Source organism: Protomyctophum parallelum (assembly GCF_964188405.1).
Source record: "Protomyctophum parallelum genome assembly, chromosome: 6".
Classification (NCBI taxonomy): Eukaryota; Metazoa; Chordata; class Actinopteri; order Myctophiformes; family Myctophidae; genus Protomyctophum; species Protomyctophum parallelum.
Window position 1 is genome coordinate 47537485 of NC_139701.1, and position 25306 is coordinate 47562790.

The 25306-nt window shown below is 42.4% G+C and overlaps 1 protein-coding gene across 1 annotated transcript in view; it reads left to right on the forward strand.

The window, feature by feature from the left end:
• Positions 1 to 602, forward strand: part of LOC310860040 (uncharacterized protein) — a gene marked incomplete at its 3' end in the record, with an annotated part of 48423 nt that extends 47821 nt beyond the window's left edge. Inside the window, exons 18-19 of the mRNA XM_083766801.1 lie at positions 286 to 465; positions 564 to 602. Of these exons, the coding sequence (XP_083622927.1) occupies positions 286 to 465; positions 564 to 602 (219 nt within the window). The remainder of the gene's footprint in view (positions 1 to 285; positions 466 to 563) is intronic.
• Positions 603 to 25306: the final 24704 nt, after the last annotated feature.

Here is a 25306-nt window from a genome sequence, read left to right on the forward strand (position 1 = left end):
GAGGAAACTGTACCAGTGACTGAAACAGAGGAAACTGTACCAGTGACAGAAGCAGAGGAAACTGTACCAGTGGCCGAAGCAGAGGAAACTGTACCAGTGACAGAAGCGGCAGAAACGACTGAAGTCGTGGAGCCGACGGAAGTCACTGAAACAGCAGAAACAAATGAAGACGAAGAAACTATCGAAGTCACTGAAGCAGCGGAGACAAACGGAGATGAAGAAACTGTACAAGTCGCTGAAACAACAGAGGAACCGGTGCCCGACGCGGCAGAAACACCTGCCCAGGTGGCCACGGGTCAGGTGAAGCAGCCTCCAGAGGGTGGGGACGTCGTGGCTCCGCCTGTGGAAGAGAGTCCAGCCGCCGACTCGAGCGCCGTGGAAGAAATGACACCAACCCAAGAGGCCAAAGAAGAAGAAGAAGAGGCAGCGCCGGTGAATGAGGACAAAGGAGTCAGCGACGTTCCGGTAGCGTCCGGCCAAGTAGCCGACCCATCTCAAGGGCCATCATCATCGGAGGCAGCCGGTCAGGCCTCACCCCAACCTGAGCCTCCGGCGGTTGAGAGTACAGAACCCTCATCAGCGCCAGAGGCGGGCTCCGCTGACACAGAGGCAGCAGCGAGTGTCGCGGAAGAGGCTGCAGACGTGGAACAACCACCGCAGGCCTCAGGGCAGGTTGCTGCAGCTGAGGAGGTTGCTGCAGCTGAGGAGGTTGTTCCTCCAGAGGAGGTTGCTCCTCCAGCAGAGGTGGAGGCTGTGGTCTCCTCCGCCTCAGAGGAGGTTGCTCCTCCAGCAGAGGTGCAGGAGGCTGCGGTCTCCTCCGCCTCAGAGGAGGTTGCTCCTCCCGAGGAGGTTGCTCCTCCAGCAGAGGTGCAGGAGGCTGCGGTCTCCTCCGCGCCAGGAGCAGAGCCTCAGGGTGACGGGGGAGCGGCGGCGGCAGTGGCGGAGGCCAGTGTCGCTCCCGTTCCGGAAAAGCCAGTCAGTACTCCTCGAAACTACTTCAGGAAGAGCAAAAAGGAAAAGGGCCCAGAATCTCCGAAAAAGGTTTCTGATAAATGCAAGCAACAATAACAGCACTTGCGCCAATGCTTTATAGTTTTATTGGATTTTTTTATTTTATAGTATTAGATATTGTATGTTAGGGGATTTATTTTGTTGTTTTTCGTGATTGTATTTCTTAGTGTATAGGGCAGGGGTCTTTTTCCAGGCCAAGGACCCCTTAGCTAAGAGAGAGATGAAGCAGGGACCCCCTTAGCTGAGAGAGAGATGAAGCAGGGACCCCCTTAGCTAAGAGAGAGAGATGAAGCAGGGACCCCCTTAGCTGAGAGAGAGATGAAGCAGGGACCCCCTTAGCTAAGAGAGAGAGATGAAGCAGGGACCCCCTTAGCTAAGAGAGAGATGAAGCAGGGACCCCCTTAGCTAAGAGAGAGAGATGAAGCAGGGACCCCCTTAGCTAAGAGAGAGATGAAGCAGGGACCCCCACTACATTTTGTTAATGTGTGTTTTCAGAGATGTCACTGGATGACAGGTTTCAGGTTTCTAAAACATTAGTGAGGACCAATTATATGAAGATAGGTTGAAAAGAGGTTTCTGTTTTCAGACATTTAACCACTAAAAACCCTCAATACTTTGTGAACTTGACCTTTGTGGCTCTGTAGGTATACTTGGTCTGCTCTTCTTTCCCTGTACACAACATCTCTTTGCTGAAAATAGGCAATCTACAACCTCACAACACTGTTTTCAGCTAATGTTCCCTTCAGATTAGGGATGCTAGTGGTTGCCTTTTGGGACGACTATAGTCTCAACCTGCATGCGAGAGTATGCAGAGCTGGTGTTCATTCACGTAAAAAGTAGGCTACTTGTCAAAGACCATAATTACATTAGTCTGAAAATGTCTTAAACACACTGTTTTGGAATGGTTTGGGTTTTACTTAATCATTCTACAAAGATGTGATGTTTCCTAATAATGTTCTCTTTTTCCTCGCGTGGATCTGATTGTAAAACTTGCAACTCAGACAGTGCTTCAGCAAAACCATTGTTTTGAACTGTGTCGGTGTGGGACGGGTGTACTGTGAATTCATTGTTCTGTCAAAGTCAGTGTGAAAAGCACACACATAAATATACTATGTTCAAATATATAGAGCGTCGCAGTCCCGCCCCCTTTCAGAACGACGAGTGGCCCAGGAAATGATTCTCCATTCATTTTCTCCATAGGCTTTTCAAAAAGTATTTATTTAAAGATGGTGGTTACGCCACGGACAAAGCCAACTCGGATCGTTACAAATCATGACAATAATTACAATGTTTTGGGGCCGATCAAATAATTAGTAAGAAGAAAAACAAAACAAATAGTGTTGTATCCTGCCTTTATTTTCTTCTTTCAAATTATTTGATAGGAACAAAATATTGTGTTTGTTGTCATGATTTGTCACGATCGAAGTTGGCTTTGTCCGCGGCGTAACCGTCTTTAAATAAATACTTTTTGAAAAGCCTATGGGGAAAATGAATGGAGAATCATTTCCTGGTCCACTCGTCGTTCTGAAAGGGGGCGGGACTGCGACGCTCTATACCAAGACGTGTTTAGTTACTAAACTACTGCGATGGTTCTCAACCTGTGGGGCGGGACCCCCAGGTCCCCACATGATTTATTTGGGGGGGGGGGGGGGGACTTTTAAGACATTTTAAATACCAAAGAAAAGGGAAAAAGACCATTGCTACAGTACATCAAAAGTAACCAACAAACTACAAACTACAAAGTCAAACGTTGGCCAAATTGTCAAATGATATGATAAATATAGGCTAAAATGATTATTTCATAGCCTGAAAAGGTTGAGAACCGCAGGCTTACTGCACTGTATAAAACAAAGCTCATTTGCCTATAATCATGAGAACCGTTTGTACTGAACGGAAATGAGATTTCTAGTTTTTGTGTCAAAAAAGACAAATCTTCCAAGAATATACTGTGCATTGAATGTAATTGTTTTGTGTTTGCTGACCAATGTTTCCCTTTGTTTTGGACAAAATACAACACATAATAAACGAAATGATTTTGTCCTGTACTGATCTGATATCAGCAATTAATAATAATAATTAAAAAGAAACAGCAGAGGCTGGCAAATGTAACATAAATAATATTGTGCCTTTTTCAAAATGTCAATTTTTTTTGTTTTACTTTTTTATTTTTAATAAAGTGTGTTATCTAGTAATGCATTGGTGTGGAGAATGACCTAAAATAAATGAAATACATCAATACTAAGTGATTTTCTGTTCGTTCAATAACAGGAGTCTCCCTGTCTATGCCAGCTCTTTAAATACTTTTTCACGTCAGGATAACAATTTAAACTAATCAGGAGCGAGAACTCATCAACATTAAATTATAATTAATGACACGAATAAATACACGGACAAAATCAGGATCCTGATTGGATGGAATTGGTAACCAACTCGAAATATAATATTCTCTGTTTACTAAAAAAGAGAGACGCAATATAGAGTTTTACGTTTTTAAACACAAAACATTTTGTTTTAAACAAAACAGTTATGAACTTATAGCACCCTTAACACTTTGGTTCTCAAAGTGTGATCCGGGGACCCCCAGGGGTCTACTGTGAAAAAGCTACTAATGTGGAAGGGTTATATCATGTATTAATTTACTTGTATTGATCCTATAAACAATTTAATATACAGTAGGTCTAGTTTTTCCCACCAATTTTGGACTAAGAACCAAAAATTAAATAACTGCAAAAACATTCGTAACGCAAATCTTTCCTTTCCGGAGGTCCCCGGCATAAACTATGTTTGAAGTTTGAGAAGCAGTGGCGTAGAATAACCTAGTTTCCAGGCGGTTGTGTGAGTTTGGGTGCGTTCTGTTCTCACAGACGTCAACTTAATGTGTTTGTGCCCCGAGGCCTGCAGCCTGTCATGCAACCACCTGCCATAGCGCTGCTCCTGCCAAGACATACACATACTGTACACAGAGCATGTTATTATTCACGCCTCGCCTGATCTCACCTCAGTTAAAGTATTTTCATATTTTGTCCAAAGCGCCTTGGCCAGGAGCGGTGGCCATGGGTATAGTTATAACCAGACAATGGCCTTGTGGTTAGAGGGTCCGCCCTGAAACTGGGAGGTCGGGGGTTCAATACCAATTAAGACTGTAAAATGGGACCCAATGCCTGCCTGCTTTGCACTCGGCATCAATGGGTTGGATCATCAAATCTACTAAACAAATGATTCCCGAGCGCGGCACGGCTGCAGCTCACCGCTCCAAGAGAGATGGGTCAAATGCGGAGAAAAACGTTTCACTGTGGTGACGTGTGAGACAAATCGTACGACTTTCACTTTATAGCTAGGGTAGAGAAGCAACCTGGGAAACGGAAGGTCCCGGGTTTGATTCCACGAACCCCGGGTAATGTGTCATATGGTGTCCCTGGGCAAGAAACGTAACCCCTGAGCAAGACGCTCAAGCCCTATACGTAGATTTCACTATTCATGGTAGAACTATATATAGGCTACAGTTAAAGACAGGACAACAGATCATTGCGAGCGTAGGTCGCACATTACTATGAAAACCTGCAAAACCTGTCAGTCATTCCGTCCGTCACACCACCATATATGGCCGTCAGTCCATCACGCCTCGTGACACACTCCATATATGGCCGTCTCCATATATGAAGATCACGAGAGAGATATTTCAAACCTATTATTAAAAAATAAAACTATTATTATTATTATTATTATAAAACTATTATCTCAAGAGGGTATTTGAAAAGTCATTAGTTGCTCTTGACTCAACTCAACTCTTTGCTTCTGGAGGTCCCTGGGCCCCATAGGGGGGGAAAAGGAATTGATGGGGGAAGGGCAAAGTGCATGGCCAAATCCATATAATGTTGGGGGTGTGAGCAACTCATGTAGCAACAGGAAACGTCCAGGCTTTTAGAAGGCCTTTTCGGCCTCAGGTCTTGAAGTGAACTATAGTAACTTTATGGTATTGGTCACCGTGTTTGTCTGATAGGGGATTCACACTGAGACGGACTGAATGCGTTTCATTGGAACCGTTTCCGAATACGGTTGCCTGGTCCCCGATGGCCATGATTCACATTACCCGAGATTCAACAGCGCACCCGGGTACACTTGCATAACACACTTTAATCCTCCTGATGACGGTGTGCTTGATGGCTGGCGCGCACGGACACTGACCATCAACTGTGCGACATTGTCTCAAATAAATCCAGACACACTGAATTGCATTGCCTCTTTGGCTTTTTGCCGTTATACTACTTCACTGTCAGCCTGCCTGCTATTCACTGTGTCAGTCAGTTCTGTGCTCCAGTGTATTAGTTTGCTATGGATTCTACTTTAGCATTATTATTATTTTGTTTTACTTTGGAAACTGTGCCAAGCAAAGCCCAAGAGCCACGTGTAGTCCGCAGAATAAGATCAGCGCGGTGCTGCGCGTATAAGCAGATTCAACAGGAGAAGGGCGGCGTTGAGAAATGAGCTGGTGTTACGCATCGTGCAGAGGCTGTGTTTTTTTTTGTTGACGCTTGGCTCGTCGACTGCATGCATTCACATTGGAACGATCCGTATCTGAATACACTTCAACGGTCCAGAGACCCTCCCCCCATGCGGTCCCGGGGACGGTTGGGCGATCCGCTCCCGGGAACGGTACGCATCATTCACACTACCACAACATCTGCCAAGTGGTCCCGAGTGCGCACCCGGGACCATAGTGTGAATCCCCTATGAGCCCCACAGTACAGTAGTATAGGCCTAACAGCTTTCTCCAGAACATTATGTCACAAATGTGGAACGCCCTACCAACTGTCATAAGACATGTGAATCCCATGACTCCTTCAAAACCCCTCTCAAAGGGCACCTTTGACACCTGCAATTTGAAACTGGCCCTTGTAACGTTTTAGTCCTCTTACCTCCTTTATGACGATTTCCTGTTTTTGGCTATACAGAAGTGTATACCGGTATTCGTACGTCTCTAAATGTTATGATGAATTGAAAACGGTGGACCCTCTTGTAAACAAGTGTAATATACTTTATGGTGTCGTCCACTCACAGTTTTGTATTGAGTTGTACTTGAAATGTACAACTCTGGAACACACTGCCCTTTACGCATCAAGCGTGCTGAATCAGTGTCCTCTTTTAAATCACTTTAAAAAAAAAACACTTTTATAGATTAGCCTTCACTGCCAATCTAACATTTTAGTGTATATATTTCCCTGCTTTTGTTTTCTATTGGAATGTCTTTGCTGTATATCTTCTGTTTGTTGTTGTTGTAAAGCACTTTGAAATGCAATTTGAAAGGTGCTATATAAATAAAGTTTTATTATTTATTATTACTGTAATTCTGCAAACTGTTTAAAAACAAAAATTAATGAATCAATCAAAAAGTGAACTAGTAACTTTATGTTAGGCTCACAGTGTTTGTCTGAGCCCACAGCAGCAGTCTCCACAGTATCCTTCTCCAGAACAGCTGTAGCCCCATCTAGTGGAGGATGGGTGTAATGTCCACCAGAACATCCTTAAAGGGACACTTCACCCTTTTTGCAAAGAAATATATGTTAATGACGTTTAGAAGCTTTAGAACACTTTCCTGGGGTCTTTATGTGTGTAATATGTGGTTTTAGATATTTTAGATTGTAGCAGTGAGCCCAGTGTCTCTGATGTCATGGACACTGGGCTCACTTCTTTCCTGGACTACATGTTGTCTCGTAAGACAGCTCTCCCCCTATTCAGTATTTTAGCTGTGACGTGAGCGCCCCCTCCTGAGATACTTCCGGGTCCTACTTTTGTGTCGCTTTTGTGTCCCCATGGAGTTATACTGTGACGCTCCGTCGGACTAAATCTGAGACGAAAACAACCACGAAAGTCTCATTTTACCGCTTTCCTCGCAACAACAAAGCAAATGGACTGTTGCCACCTTCAATAATAATGATAATAATAGTCTTTATTGTCTCCACATCATATATTTTTGTTGTCATGGACACAAAACAAAACATTAATAATTCTACTCGAGTTGGAAGCATTAAGACCCATTTTAACCCTCTATGGCTTCCTTTCTGAAAAATAACGTCAATTTAAAAAGATTCACGCGTTTAGATATTCTATTTACAATGGGATGCGGACGGGAGCTGGTGCCACTTGGACCCGGACGTAACGTAGCACTACAAAATGACGTCGGACTTAAATACTGAATCCACAAGGAGGAGCAGTGCACCAAATAATTATGGGAATTGTAGTCCAGGAAGGTAGTGAGACCAGTGTCCATGACATCAGAGACACTGGGCTCACTGCTACAATCTAAAATAGCTAAAACCACACATTACACACATAAAGACCCCCAGGAATGTGTTTCTAAACATCATTAACATGTATTTTTTTGCAAAAAGGGTGAAGTGTCCCTTTAACATCTTCAAACTATTGGATTCTCTGGACTCTGCCTAACCCAACAGTTGTAAGTGAGATTTTATGCACGTACGTACGCACGCACGCACGCAATATTAGTCTCTGCTCACCTCTGGTCTATAGATTACAGTGATATTACAGTTGAGGAATATAGTAATAGGAGTATAGAGTTGACAGGAGAAAACAGCAGTACTAAATCAGGCAAATCTCACCACATCGTACCACAAAATCATTCATGATACAAACTCAATATTTCACAAATCCACAATTAAGCCTACAACAATGTAATCTTTCTCATCTGTAGCTAATTGTCTCCACCCGGTCGATGCCAAACTTTGCACACACACTCCCTGGATGCCACCGATGAACCTCTGCCCCAGAATGTCCAGAACAGCCTGTTATAGCGCCACCAGGAGGACGCTTTGTGCAAAACAAGTTTTTGGACAGTACACCTACAGATTTTGTCCAAACATCACGCAAATTGGTCCACAGTCTCTCTAGAGCCATTCAAGTAAACGGGTCTTTCAGATTTCTCAGACCTCCATCCTGATTGGCTAAGATTGGCTTCCAAAGTTCGCAGGAGTGCTCAGTTTCAAACAAAATGCTGCAAATCATGAACACATCGTGTGATTTCCGTGAAATTGTGCACGCACATTCCCACTAGGCCCAAGGAAGAAATGCCACATGAACATTTTCAACTTAGCCTCATGGTGGCACTATAACTGTCCGAAAAGTGTTTTTACCTCTAACTGCACGGATTTGTGGATAACTTTGTATGCCAACTCCCTAGAGGCAAAGGAAAAACCTTTGCCTGGATTTCTTCACATCTGCTCTTTATAGCGCCACCAGGAGGCCGACATATGTAAAACACATTTTCTAATATTACTCCTTCAGATGTTATGCAAATTTCACACAAATCGGTACACATGCTCTCCATAGTCATGTGATCAAGACGGGTTTGTTTGATTTATCATAATCCACCTTCATTGCCTACGATTGGCTTCTAACCTTTCAGGAGTAGCCCGCTTTGTACCCGTTTTGTACAAATCGCCACAACTATTCAACGCAGCGTCCGATTGCGGTGAAACTGTGCATGCATATTCCCACTAGGCTGAGGAAGAAATGCCACTTGACAGTTTTCAAATCAGCCCTCATGGTGGCGCTACACAGGCCAAGCCGTGTGTGTAACACACACACCCACACACACACACACACACACGATTATATTACTCCTAAACATGTTGCCAAACATCACACACACTCTACCTCCTGGTGGAGACCTGGGTTAGGTTAGGGTCACTGAACAATTTACTGAGGACAGGATGTGTCACAACACGACTGTGTGGTTTCTCTGTTGTTTGGTAGAGGCGGGGAGACGGCAGGTGTGAAACTAACAAGAGACGCTCTGAAGAGCTGACCACGAGACTGAGACGACAGGAAACGTCGATGCTGCTGCATTCCTACTGAACCCCCCTAAAGCACAGTGAGAAAAACCTTAACAATGAACTAGGGATGTTAATAGTTAATCGATTAATCGCCGCACACACGCGGAAGAGGAACGCATTAAAAAACAATATTAAAATATATAAAAACAACATGAGAAACATCCCCTAGGCTACATTACCAAGTCACCCATGACAACATGAACATTTTTAAAGAGAGAGAGAGAGAGAGAGAGAGAGAGAGAGAGAGAGAGAGAGAGAGACAGAGACGGAGACGGAGGGGGAGGGGGAGAGAGAGAGGGAGAGAGAGAGGGGGAGAGAGAGGGAGATAGAGAGAGCCTGTGGCTAGGAGTGGGCCTTCTGAATGCGACCGAGTGAGTCCGGCAATCTGCAATTTACTTGAGTAAAAGTACAAAAGTAATATGGCATCAAAATATACTTAAGTATACCAAACTTAAAAGTAGCCTACTCATTGTGCAGAATATCCTGTTTCACACAGGTCTGCTATTTTTGAAAAATCTTAAGAACGACTGACATTTTTTTAGAATCTGATCTCGGGTCAGAATGGGTTAATCAGACCAGTGTGTGTCCAGTGGAAACCTCGTATGAATCTGATCTCAGGTCAGAATGGGTTAATCAGACCAGTGTGTGTCCAGTGGAAACCTCGTATGAATCTGATCTCAGGTCAGAATGGGTTAACGGTCATGCCAATAAAGCATATTAGAATTGAATTGAATTGAATTGAGAGAGAAAGAGAAAGAGAGAGAGAGACAGACAGACAGACAGACAGACAGACAGACAGAGAGACAGACACAGAGACAGAGAGACAGACAGACAGACAGACAGAGAGAGATACTAGATGTCCCCCTTTGCAGTGGGACAGTCCTTCATTTCCAAGACTTTTCAGGCATCGCACAAATTGAGACCCTGTCTGTCCCACATTGTGACTGACAGGCATCAGTGTTCACATTGAGACCCTGTCTGTCCCACATTGTGACTGACAGGCATCAGTGTTCACATTGAGACCCTGTCTGTCCCACATTGTGACTGATGGGCATCAGTGTTCACATTGAGACCCTGTCTGTCCCACATTGTGACTGACAGGCATCAGTGTTCACATTGAGACCCTGTCTGTCCCACATTGTGACTGACGGGCATCAGTGTTCACATTGAGACCCTGTCTGTCCCACATTGTGACTGATGGGCATCAGTGTTCAAATTGAGACCCTGTCTGTCCAACATTGTGACTGACAGGCATCAGCTCCGAACTCGGTAGAATCTGCACCTGGCTCGCTGATAACAAACTATCCTTACACCTGGGAAAAACTGAATCCATTCTCTTCGGATCAAATAGGAATCTCAGCAAGGCAGATGGCTTCTAGAGTGGGTGACAATATTATCACACGAAAATATCAAATTACCTACCTAGGTTCCATCCTGGAGGCCAATCTTTCCGGTGATAAAATGGCCACCAACGTAATCAAAAAAGTCAATCAAAGAACAAGATTCCTTTACAGGATCTCCTCACTGGTCAACAAAAACACCTTGAAGATCCTAACAGGAGCCCTCGTACAAGGTTTCTTTGACTAAACAAGGCTCCAGACCTCCCAAAACAAACTGGTCAGGCTCCTACTTGGCCTCACCCCCCGAACCCACCTCACTCCTGCCCACTTTGACAGGCTGGGATGGCTTAGGGTCGACGACAGAGTACAGCATCTTGCAATGGGTCTGGTCCACAAGATTCGATACACCACTAAGATATCCATGCACTGTACCTGTCTAGATACTTCCTTAATGTAAACGAAGTCCACACCCACAACACCAGAGGGAGTGCAACAAACCATGTACAACCCAGATTCGGCACAAACAAGGGACTAAATTATTTTCGCTCCTATGCCACCAAAATGTGGAATGCCCTACCAACAGTCATTAAGACATGTGAATCCCTTGACTCCTTCAAAACCGCTCTCAAAGGGCACCTACGGATGGCTGCAATTCGAAACTGGCCTCTGTAAAATCTGAATCCCCCCCACCGCCCCCCCCCCCCCATTTCCCCTCTGTACTGTATATGTATCTTTTCCCTTTTTGCTTCCTATATGATGATTTCCTGTTCTGTTCTTTAGCTACATAGAAATGTCTATTTGTACGTCTCTAAATGTTTTGATGAATTGAACAATGTGGACCCTGTTGTAAACAAGTGTAATGCTTAATTGGGTCGTCCACTCACAGTTAACAGTCTTTGTATTGAGTTTGTGCTTGAAATGTACTGTAATTCTGCAAACTGTTAATAAATATTTCAATCAATTCAATCAATCAATCAGTGTTCAAATTGAGACCCTGTCTGTCCCACATTGTGACTGACAGGCATCAGTGTTCAAATTGAGACCCTGTCTGTCCCACATTGTGACTGACAGGCATCAGTGTTAAAACTGAGACCATGTCTGTCCCACATTGTGACTGACAGGCATCAGTGTTCAAATTGAGACCCTGTCTGTCCCACATTGTGACTGACAGGCATCAGTGTTCAAACTGAGACCCTGTCCCACATTGTGACTGACAGGCATCAGTGTTCAAATGCCCTATACCAGTCAGTCCCCTAATAGTTGGATTTCTGTTGTAAATCTCTCTCATTGTCTCTTTTCCAGCAAGATGTGTTTTTAAACCTGTTAAAATAACTTTGGAAACAATACATATTGTACATATTGCCACACACTGTTACCTGGACACTAACTTGACGCGCACACGCATGATACTGTACATTTGGATCATTATCACAGTATCTGCATATTGTTTTATAATGTTTTTGTATATTTGATATTATTTTCTGTTGTAACATAATATTATTTTTTCTGTTATTTCTGCATTTAATGCTTTGGCAATACTATAATTGTTACGTTCCTGTCAAGCGAGAGAGAGAGAGAGAGAGAGAGAGAGAGACAGAGAGACAGAGAGACAGACTGTGTTCACTCTGCTCTCAAGGGGAGGTGGAGACAGAGCTACATTTTGTGTTACAATGTGACAAGTATAAAGACAGAGAATCATTCTTCCCTAAAATTAAAGAAAGATATAAAGAATTTGAATCCACCATTAATAACTCATCACTCCAATATGTTCTGGGAGAACAGTCCAAATGCACAGTTTTGGCAGCAAAATACGTGTGGAGTTGTCATCAACTGAGGGACAGCTAGTGGAAAGTAGAGACAGGTATATCTGTCTGAGGGACAGACAGTGGACAGTAGAGACAGGTATATCTGTCTGAGGGACACACAGTGGACAGTAGAGACAGGTATATCTGTCTGAGGGACACACAGTGGACAGTAGAGACAGGTATATCTGTCTGAACAGGGTCATTAAGTTGCTGTTATGTTTATTAATTTATTTTCATTGTTACTGTATTGTTGGGATGTTTGTTGACTTTTGTTTTGTTGTATGTACGCTTTGGCAATGTAAAACATATTTATCATGCCAATAAAGCCTTTTGAAATTGAAAGAGAGAGAGAGAGAGAGAGAGAGAGAGAGAGAGAGAGAGAGAGAGAGAGAGAGAGAGAGAGAGAGAGAGAGAGAGAGAGAGAGAGAGAGAGAGAGAGAGAGAGAGAGAGAGAGAGAGAGAGAGAGAGAGAGAGAGAGAGAGAGAGAGAGAGAGAGAGAGAGAGAGAGAGAGAGAGAGAGAGAGAGAGGGCCCTCCCACCCGGGCTCTGGTGCGACTGCATAGCCCAGTGAGTTCACCGATCACAATTTACTTCAGTAAAATAACTAAAGTAATGGCATCAAAATATACTTAAAGTACACATGGAAAAAAGTACTCATTGTGCAGAATGTCCTGTTTCACTAGTAAAGTAAGTAAGTAAAATAATTAACACTCCAGTACCTCAGAACTGTACTTAAGCACAGTACTCCCGGTACATGTAATTAGATACTTTCCTTATATGGTCAAACATGGTGCTGCCGTTATCCAGACTGCCCTCTTCAGCTGAACAATGTACTGAGGACAGGATGTGTCACAATACGACTGTGTGGTTTGAAGGTTTCTCTGTCGTTTTGGTACAGGCGGGGAGACGGCAGGTGTGAAACTAACAAGACACCAGTGTTGTTTTCGTCGACTAAAACTAAGACGAAAAATGTTCGTCGACTACCTATTTTCACTGACAAATACAAATGTGAAAACTAAGCTACGATGACTAAAACTAAGACTAAATATACTGACAATTTCGTAGACAAATTAAAAGTAGACGGTAATGTTAGGAAGGGACTAGTGGACAAGAGTTCCAGTATAAGTCATTTTACACTTGCATGCTGAAAATAGCTGATCTACAAGCTTGTAGATCAGTACGAGCTTGTAGATCGGCTATTTTCAGCAAGTGTAAAAACACTCATTATGACGGCATCAAGACCCGCCAAAATACATTTTAATCGACTAAATCAACTGTAGATTTAGTTGACTAAAATCTTATGACATTTAGTCGACTAAAACTAGACTAACACTAAGACATTCCAGGTGACTAAAATGTGACTAAAACAAAATGACGTTTCAGTCCAAAGACTATGACTAAACTAAAATAGAAATTTGCTGCCAAAAACAACACTGCAAGACACGTACAGCGCTCTGAAGAGCTGACCACGAGACTGAGACGACAGGAAACACTGATGCTGCTGCATTAAGACAGAGGGGACAGGAAACACTGATGCTTCTGCATTTCTACTGAACCCCCCTAAAGAACCACTTAATAAAATGTTTAAAGGTAATATAGTGAATATAGAAAAATATAAAACATTCTTATAAACCTTTTATGAGTCATTATCGACACCAAGTGATGCAACCCAAGCCAGCCAGGTACACAGGGACACAGCCAGGGACACAGGGACACAGCCAGGGACACAGCCAGGGACACAGCCAGGGACACAGGGACACAGCCAGGGACACAGGGACACAGCCAGGGACACAGGGACACAGCCAGGGACACAGGGACACAGCCAGGGACACAGGGACACAGCCAGCCAGGGACACAGCCAGGGTCACAGCCAGCCAGGGACACAGCCAGGGACACAGGGACACAGCCAGGGTCACAGGGACACAGCCAGCCAGGGACACAGCCAGGGTCACAGGGACACAGCCAGGGACACAGCCAGGGTCACAGGGACACAGCCAGGGACACAGCCAGCCAGGGACACAGCCAGCCAGGGACACAGGGACACAGCCAGGGACACAGCCAGCCAGGGACACAGCCAGGGACACAGCCAGCCAGGGACACAGGGACACAGCCAGGGACACAGCCAGGGACACAGGGACACAGGGACACAGCCAGGGACACAGCCAGGGACACAGGGACACAGCCAGGGACACAGCCAGGGTCACAGCCAGGGTCACAGGGACACAGCCAGGGTCACAGGGATACAGCCAGGGACACAGCCAGGGTCACAGGGACACAGCCAGGGTCACAGGGACACAGCCAGGGACACAGGGACACAGCCAGGGTCACAGGGACACAGCCAGGATCACAGGGACACAGCCAGGGACACAGCCAGGGTCACAGGGACACAGCCAGGGACACAGGGACACAGCCAGGGTCACAGGGACACAGCCAGCCAGGGACACAGCCAGCCAGGGACACAGGGACACAGCCAGGACACCGCCAGCCATGGACACACAAAGCTCCGTGAAGCTCCGCATGAAGTTGTACAGAAACATCTCCATGCCCAACACAGGAACGAACTAGATAAAGTGCCAATCGGCACAGGTCTCCACCAGGATTCTTCCTCAGCCTAGTGGGAATATGCGTGCACAGTTTCATCGCAATGGAGGAGTTGTGGCCATTTGCTACTCCTGAAAACTGTAGGAGCCAATCGTGGCCAATCAGGATGGAATATGATAAATCAAACAAACCTGTCTTGATCACATGACTATGGAGATCATGTGTACGGATTTGCGTGAAATTTGGATAAAATCTGAAGGAGTAATAATAGAAAATGTGTTTGACATATATCGGCCTCCTGGTGGCGCTATAAAGAGCAGATGTGAAAAATTCCAGACAAAGGTTTTTCCTTGACCTCTAGGGAGTTGGCATACAAAGTTATCCACAAATCCGTGCAGTTAAAAACACTTTTCGGCCAGTTATAGCGCCACCTTGAGGCTGAGTTGAAATTGTTCATGTGGCATTTCGTCCTCGGCCTAGTGGGAATGTGGGTGCACAATTTCACGGAAATCAGGCGATGTGTTCATGATTTGCAGCATTTTGTTTGAAACTGAGCACTCCTGTGAACTTTGGAAGCCAATCTTAACCAATCAGGATGGAGTCTGAGAAATCTGAAAGAGCGGTTTCGTTGAATGGCTGTAGAGAGACTGTGTACCAATTTGCGTGAGGTTTGGACAAAATCTGTAGGTGTACTGTGCAAAAACTTGTTTTGCACAAAGCGGCCTCCTGGTGGCGCTATAACAGGCCGTTCTGGAAAGTTTGGGGCAGAGGTTCATCGTTGGCATCCAGGGAGTGTGTGTGCAAAATTTGGCATCGACAGGGTTAACGGTGGCCGAGATTAGCTGCTAACGGACGGACGGACGGACGGACGGACGGACACACGGACGGACGGACGGAGTGCAAAACATACTCTCCCCCCATGCCTTCGGCCTGGTGGAGACAAAAGAGCGGTTTCGTTGAATGGCTGTAGAGAGACTGTGTACCAATTTGCTTGAGGTTTGGACAAAATCTGTAGGTGTACTGTGCAAAAACTTGTTTTGCACAAAGCGGCCTCCTGGTGGCGCTATAACAGGCCGTTCTGGAAAGTTTGGGGCAGAGGTTCATCGTTGGCATCCAGGGAGTGTGTGTGCAAAATTTGGCATCGACCGGGTTAACGGTGGCCGAGATTAGCTGCTAACGGACGGACGGACGGACGGACACACGGACGGACACACGGACGGACGGACGGAGTGCAAAACATACTCTCCCCCCATGCCTTCGGCCTGGTGGAGACAATGACCAGTGAAGAGGCTGGATCAGGGGTGGGCAACTTTGACGATGGAGAGGGCCACTATATTTCAACTTTGACGATGGAGAGGGCCACTATATTTCAACTTTGACGATGGAGAGGGCCACTATATTTCCACACTCACTCCAGAGTGCCACATTACATATACTATCGTATATTTCTACATCATGGTTTCTATACTAATAGCCTCTTCTATATGGCTGGCCTGCTGGCCTGCTCACTTTGCCTATAAAAATGGCAACTAAAAATACGGGGAAGCAGTTTTTTGCTTCTATACGGGCCGTCGGCATGGAACAAGCTCCCACTGTACCTTCGTCAGGCAGCCTCTGTAGACATTTTTAAAGCTCAGCTCAAGACCCACTTCTACAACATTGCTTTTAATTGATCTTTTATGTTTTGTTATTCATGTCCTCACTGTATTGCATTACTGCTTGTTTTTTAATGTCGTTGCCTTGCTTTTCTTTTATTCTCCATTGTTCTGTAAAGCACTTTGAGCTGCATTTCATGTCATTAAAGGTGCTGTACAAATAATTTATTATTATTATTATATCTCTTCTAATAGTCTCTTTCTAGATCAAGGTTTCTACTAACTAATAGCTTCTTCCACCTGATGTGATGGTGTGTTGCTGACAAAACATGTCCTACACTGCCACCTGTCTGCCACCTGCCTGTACTACACTGTCAGTCTGGCAGTAGTGGTTGGAAGAAGCAGGTAGTCCACATGTCTATAATGATTAACAGACATAACTAACGTAGAATATCATTGTAACCCCGCTAATAAATATTTGAGACAGGACCCAAGATTGAATGGTACAAAATTAACGATTATTTTATTTATAAAAACAAGTTACAAAATGACTTTATTTGCATATAGCAAAATTGTTAAAAGTGTTTGAGATGACACTGGGAATGGGGAGAATGGTTATTAAAACAAAAAACAAACCAAAAGAGAAAGGAACAGCGGTCCTTCATAGGGGCCGCTTAGCCCTCCAAGCAGAACCCAAATGCTACTGAAGTTTCTGACTTTTCGACGACACAGAGCATGGGGTCCTGTTCCAGCAGTACCATGCCACCTGGTACGCAGACTACATAAAACATAAACACCGTGTTTATGGCCTGTCTGCGCTCTTTGACAAAATGTTTTCGTGTGAGGGTTTCTGAATATGTGAAGTATAAGTACCCATACATGCCGCTGCGAATATCTCCTGTGGCGCGGAAGCCGTTAAGTATTTTTAATCTTTGTTTGACCAATTTGGTCGCTTTGATTCTTCTCTTCCTTCCTTGTTTATTGACACCTCATTGTACCGCCTATCTGGCTAGCTAGTGGCGCTATAGCTATGACAGAGCAGATCAGAGGCAGGGACGTAGCCGCACAAGCCAACCGCACACCGGGAGGCGGTACAATAAACGGTAAACAAACAAGAAGAAATAAAGCGACCAAATCGGTCAAACAAAGATTAAAAATACTTAACGGATTCCGCGCCACAGGAGATATTCGCAGCGGGATGTATAGGTACTTAAAGTTCCCGAATTCAGAATAACTCAAGCTAAAAAAGGCCGTCACACGCCGCAGATAGGATCTTAGAGAGCATGTTTACTTCCGCGTTCCGGAATTCCCATACGAAAATATAGTCATGACCAGGGACCCAACATAAAACTCGTCCAAATTTCAGAAAAGCTTTATGTAGGGTCCCGAAAGGGGCTAGGGGCCGCTTGTTCAACATGGACCTATAAGCAATGACAACCACAGTTCAGTACACAGTTATCAGAACAGCATGGACCTATATGACAACCCTGTCTAACACATTTCAACACTAAACAGTTCACAACATAATGTAATGTCTATAAACCTAATATAATCTATAAACTGTCACCAATATGCACATCAATAAAAGGATCCCCTTACCAAATATAGCTCTCGAGATAAACACATGAACCCTCTCACAATGGTGTCACAGGAAAACAACCAGGCCTTTCTCCACCTGTAGCTGTTATGCAACCAGATAATCCATGCAAGTTAGAACCAAAAGAATCATATACAATACCGGAAATATATTAACCCATCTTTGTTCAGCTGTGCAGAAACAATAAAATAGTACTCACACTTCTTCAGTTTCAATGCCTACACGTTTGGGGAGGCCACACCCCAAACAATTGATAGGAAAACATCCACCATTTCAGCAATAGTACAGACCTGGCAATATAAAGCAGTCCCATTGTAGAACATACAAAAATATAATAAAAGTACAAGAACAGGCTTACCCCTTGACAGATCAGCTCACACATCCCCCTCTCAACAACACTTACTGGCAGTGTTGTGAGGCCCCATGGATTTCAGACCTGCTACCTGCCTGTTCAGAAAGGCTTCAATACCCCTGTCACTTATGACGTCACATATTGACCTATGCCTCCCTCTAGGGGCTACATGAATATTGGACAGCCGTACCCCTAGAGAGTTATTCCACTCTCCATAGGACGCAGCTTTACCTACTGTCTGTCCACCAATATCAGTGAAGTGTCCTTCATGAACATGAGGACTAATGACTACAATAATATAGTATCAGTGAAGTGTCCTTCATGAACATGAGGACTAATGACTACAATAATATAGTATCAGTGAAGTGTCCTTCATGAACATGAGGACTAATGACTACAATAATATAATATCAGTGAAGTGTCCTTCATGAACATGAGGACTAATGACTACAATAATATAGTATCAGTGAAGTGTCCTTCATGAACATGAGGACTAATGACTACAATAATATAGTATCAGTGAAGTGTCCTTCATGAACATGAGGACTAATGACTACAATAATACAATATCAGTGAAGTGTCCTTCATGAACATGAGGACTAATGACTACAATAATATAATATCAGTGAAGTGTCCTTCATGAACATGAGGACTAATGACTACAATAATATAGTATCAGTGAAGTGTCCTTCATGAACATGAGGACTAATGACTACAATAATATAGTATCAGTGAAGTGTCCTTCATGAACATGAGGACTAATGACTACAATAATATAGTATCAGTGAAGTGTCCTTCATGAACATGAGGACTAATGACTACAATAATATAGTATCAGTGAAGTGTCCTTCATGAACATGAGGACTAATGACTACAATAATATAATATCAGTGAAGTGTCCTTCATGAACATGAGGACTAATGACTACAATAATACAATATCAGTGAAGTGTCCTTCATGAACATGAGGACTAATGACTACAATAATATAATATCAGTGAAGTGTCCTTCATGAACATGAGGACTAATGACTACAATAATATAGTATCAGTGAAGTGTCCTTCATGAACATGAGGACTAATGACTACAATAATACAATATCAGTGAAGTGTCCTTCATGAACATGAGGACTAATGACTACAATAATACAATATCAGTGAAGTGTCCTTCATGAACATGAGGACTAATGACTACAATAATATAGTATCAGTGAAGTGTCCTTCATGAACATGAGGACTAATGACTACAATAATACAATATCAGTGAAGTGTCCTTCATGAACATGAGGACTAATGACTACAATAATATAGTATCAGTGAAGTGTCCTTCATGAACATGAGGACTAATGACTACAATAATATAGTATCAGTGAAGTGTCCTTCATGAACATGAGGACTAATGACTACAATAATATAATATCAGTGAAGTGTCCTTCATGAACATGAGGACTAATGACTACAATAATATAGTATCAGTGAAGTGTCCTTCATGAACATGAGGACTAATGACTACAATAATATAATATCAGTGAAGTGTCCTTCATGAACATGAGGACTAATGACTACAATAATATAATATCAGTGACGTGTCCTTCATGAACATGAGGACTAATGACTACAATAATATAATATCAGTGAAGTGTCCTTCATGAACATGAGGACTAATGACTACAATAATATAATATCAGTGAAGTGTCCTTCTTGAACATGAGGACTAATGACTACAATAATATAGTATCAGTGAAGTGTCCTTCATGAACATGAGGACTAATGACTACAATAATATAGTATCAGTGAAGTGTCCTTCATGAACATGAGGACTAATGACTACAATAATATAGTATCAGTGAAGTGTCCTTCATGAACATGAGGACTAATGACTATAATAATATAATATCAGTGAAGTGTCCTTCATGAACATGAGGACTAATGACTACAATAATATAGTATCAGTGAAGTGTCCTTCATGAACATGAGGACTAATGACTACAATAATATAGTATCAGTGAAGTGTCCTTCATGAACATGAGGACTAATGACTACAATAATATAGTATCAGTGAAGTGTCCTTCATGAACATGAGGACTAATGACTACAATAATATAGTATCAGTGAAGTGTCCTTCATGAACATGAGGACTAATGACTACAATAATATAATATCAGTGAAGTGTCCTTCATGAACATGAGGACTAATGACTACAATAATATAGTATCAGTGAAGTGTCCTTCATGAACATGAGGACTAATGACTACAATAATATAATATCAGTGAAGTGTCCTTCATGAACATGAGGACTAATGACTACAATAATATAATATCAGTGAAGTGTCCTTCATGAACATGAGGACTAATGACTACAATAATATAATATCAGTGAAGTGTCCTTCATGAACATGAGGACTAATGACTACAATAATATAATATCAGTGAAGTGTCCTTCATGAACATGAGGACTAATGACTACAATAATATAGTATCAGTGAAGTGTCCTTCATGAACATGAGGACTAATGACTACAATAATATAATATCAGTGAAGTGTCCTTCATGAACATGAGGACTAATGACTACAATAATATAATATCAGTGAAGTGTCCTTCATGAACATGAGGACTAATGACTACAATAATATAGTATCAGTGAAGTGTCCTTCATGAACATGAGGACTAATGACTACAATAATATAATATCAGTGAAGTGTCCTTCATGAACATGAGGACTAATGACTACAATAATATAGTATCAGTGAAGTGTCCTTCATGAACATGAGGACTAATGACTACAATAATATAATATCAGTGAAGTGTCCTTCATGAACATGAGGACTAATGACTACAATAATATAATATCAGTGAAGTAGTCTATAGTAGCCAGCCCATAGAGCCCCATTGTGAACCCGGACATGTTGAGTACACCAACGTTTTGTTATAAATGTTTAGTAGGACTGGGTCCCCCAGCATGTGATGGTACTTAACGGCTTCCGCGCCACAGGAGATATTCGCAGCGGGATGTATAAAGTTCCCGAATTCAGAATAACTCAAGCAAAAAAAGGCCGTCACACGCCGCAGATAGGATCTTAGAGAGCATGTTTACTTCCGCGTTCCGGAATTCCCATATGAAAATATAGTCATGACCAGGGACCCAACATAAAACTCGTCCAAATTTCAGAAAAGCTTTATGTAGGGTCCCGAAATGGGCTAGGGGCCGCTTGTTCAACATGGACCTATAAGCAATGACAACCAAAGTTCAGTACACAGTTATCAGAACAGCATGGACCTATAAGCAATGACAACCAAAGTTCAGTACACAGTTATCAGAACAGCATGGACCTATAAGCAATGACAACCAAAGTTCAGTACACAGTTATCAGAACAGCATGGGCCTATAAGCAATGACAACCAAAGTTCAGTACACAGTTATCAGAACAGCATGGACCTATATGCCAACCCTGTCTAACACATTTCAACACTAAACAGTTCACAACATAATGTAATGTCTATAAACCCAATATAATCTATAAACTGTCACCAATATGCACATCAATAAAAGGATCCCCTTACCAAATATAGCTCTCGAGATAAACACATGAACCCTCTCACAATGGTGTCACAGGAAAACAACCAGGCCTCTTTCTCCACCTGTAGCTGTTATGCAACCAGATAATCCATGCAAGTTAAAACCAAAAGAATCATATACAATACCGGAAATATATTAACCCATCTTTGTTCAGCTGTGCAGAAACAATAAAATAGTACTCACACTTCTTCAGTTTCAATGCCTACACGTTTGGGGAGGCCACACCCCAAACAATTGACAGGAAAACATCCACCATTCCAGCAATAGTACAGACCTGGCAATATAAAGCAGTCCCATTGTAGAACATACAAAAATATAATAAAAGTACATATAAAAAAGACAAGAAAACAGGCTTACCCCTTGACAGATCAGCTCACACATCCCCCTCTCAACAACACTTACTGGCAGTGTTGTGAGGCCCCATGGATTTCAGACCTGCTACCTGCCTGTTCAGAAAGGCTTCAATACCCCTGTCACTTATGACGTCACATATTGACCTATGCCTCCCTCTAGGGGCTACATGAATATTGGACAGCCGTACCCTAGAGAGTTATTCCACTCTCCATAGGACGCAGCTTTACCTACTGTCTGTCCACCAATATCAGTGAAGTGTCCTTCATGAACATGAGGACTAATGACTACAATAATACAATATCAGTGAAGTGTCCTTCATGAACATGAGGACTAATGACTACAATAATATAATATCAGTGAAGTGTCCTTCATGAACATGAGGACTAATGACTACAATAATATAATATCAGTGAAGTGTCCTTCATGAACATGAGGACTAATGACTACAATAATATAATATCAGTGAAGTGTCCTTCATGAACATGAGGACTAATGACTACAATAATATAATATCAGTGAAGCGTCCTTCATGAACATGAGGACTAATGACAATAATATAATATCAGTGAAGTGTCCTTCATGAACATGAGGACTAATGACTACAATAATATAATATCAGTGAAGTGTCCTTCATGAACATGAGGACTAATGACTACAATAATATAATTTCAGTGAAGTGTCCTTCATGAACATGAGGACTAATGACTACAATAATATAATATCAGTGAAGTGTCCTTCATGAACATGAGGACTAATGACTACAATAATATAATATCAGTGAAGTGTCCTTCATGAACATGAGGACTAATGACTACAATAATATAATATCAGTGAAGTGTCCTTCATGAACATGAGGACTAATGACTACAATAATATAATATCAGTGAAGTAGTCTATAGTAGCCAGCCCATAGAGCCCCATTGTGAACCCGGACATGTTGAGTACACCAACGTTTTGTTATAAATGTTTAGTAGGCCTGGGTCCCCCAGCATGTAGAAACTGATGTTATAAATGTTTAGTATGGGTCCCCAGCATGTAGAAACTGATGTTATAAATGTCTAGTATGGGTCCCCAGCATGTAGAAACTGATGTTATAAATGTTTAGTATGGGTCCTCAGCATGTAGAAACTGATGTTATAAATGTTTAGTATGGGTCCCCAGCATGTAGAAACTGATGTTATAAATGTTTAGTATGGGTCCCCAGCATGTAGAAACTGATGTTATAAATGTTTAGTATGGGTCCCCAGCATGTATAAACTGATGTTATAAATGTTTAGTATGGGTCCCCAGCATGTAGAAACTGATGTTATAAATGTTTAGTATGGGTCCCCCAGCATGTAGAAACTGATGTTATAAATGTTTAGTATGGGTCCCCAGCATGTAGAAACTGATGTTATAAATGTTTAGTATGGGTCCCCCAGCATGTAGAAACTGATGTTATAAATGTTTAGTATGGGTCCCCAGCATGTAGAAACTGATGTTATAAATGTTTAGTATTGGTCCCCAGCATGTAGAAACTGCCGGATGCTAACTTGCATATGTTGAGCAATTTTCATAATTGGCATAATCTGTGACCATACCATTAAAGGACCACTTCACCACTTTTCAACCTATCTTCATATAATAGGTCCTCACTAATAATCATGAAAAAATGGTGCAATTGTTTTCTATACTCTGCCTGTGTCTCATAGGGGGGCTGTGGGCAGTTCAGAAACCGTCTTCCAGTGACATCATCGATGGGGAATACAAGCTAATAAAAACTGCAGGCTTTCTAGTCTAGTCGAAATGCGAAAATGGAAGCCATCGTTCTCACGATAATGAAAATCTAAAAAATTTCGTAAAGAAATCTTGTTTAAAAAATAATCTGCCTAATGATGATGTCACTGGAAGACGGTTTCTAAACTGCCCACAGCCGTCCTATGAGACACAGACTGAGTAGAAATAAAATCGTGCCATTTTATCATGATTATTAGTGAGGACCTATTATATGAAGACAGGTTGAAAAGTGGTGAAGTGGTCCTTTAACAACCCATAGAAGGCAAAATATTCAAAATGTCATCATGCTTGCCTTTATGTAGCATGTGCCATCGCAAACTACAGGTTTCCACTTGCCCAATTACAGTGCTGACATCATCACCTCTGTGATGACAGCCATGTCCGGGTTCACATTCTGGCTACTAGACTAAAGTGTCCTTGATCTAAATGTTTTGATGAATTGAACATGGTGGACCCTCTTGTAAACAAGTGTAACGCTTAATTGGGTCGAACACTCACAGTTAAGTCTTCGTATTGAGTTTGTGCTTGAAATGTAGGCTACTGTAATTCTGCAAACTGTTAATAAATATTTCAATCAATCAATCCCTAAGTGATAAGGGGCCCTTCCCTTCCCTTTTTTTTCCTTTTTACTATTTAAAAAATAATTTTTGAATAGTTAAAATAGCCAATCTACAAGCTCACAACGTATCGATTTTATAACTAATCAACTATTCCATTTTTCAAAATAGTAAAAGGCAAAGTATAGTTTAGGCCTTTAGGGATAATGGGTTTAGCATGGACTAAAAGAGAGCTTATATAGTGTTTTAGTCAGAATAGAGCTTCAGATGGACTTTAAGATGATATTTGGGTAAAAACTGACAACATAGCCTATTTGTTATGCAAACCAGAGCAGATGTTTTGTAGAGAATGATTAGACGCTACTAAACCAGAGCAGATGTTTTGTAGAGAATGATTAGACGCTACTAAACCAGAGCGGATGTTTCTAGATCATTTATTGTATAGAAAAATAAGACGGTACAAAACAAGATGGAACTGCTGTCAATCACAGAATTAAGGTTCTCTCTCAAGATGGCCAGTGTTGCCAGATTTCAATTATGGTACCGGACGGAGGGCTTAAGATTATTGTTTTTGAAAGAAAACTATCATACACAGCCAAATATCATGCGTGTAAATGTAAATATGTAATGTCACATTTTGTTCCCTGTATTTATTGTAAGAAACAATCTTGTTTGAGAGTCCTACACGAGAATTCAGTATTTTAGCTGTGACGTGAGCGCCCCCTCCTGAGATACTTCCGGGTCCTACTTTTGTGTCGCTTTTGTGTCCCCATGGAGTTATACTGTGACGCTCCGTTGGACTAAATCTGAGACGAAAACAACCACGAAAGTCTCATTTTACCGCTTTCCTCGCAACAACAAAGCTGCGCTGCTCTCCAAAATCTGGCTGTGACAGGCCGTCTGCCCCACATGGAATACTATCGCCATTTTATTTGATTGTGTCAACTAAAT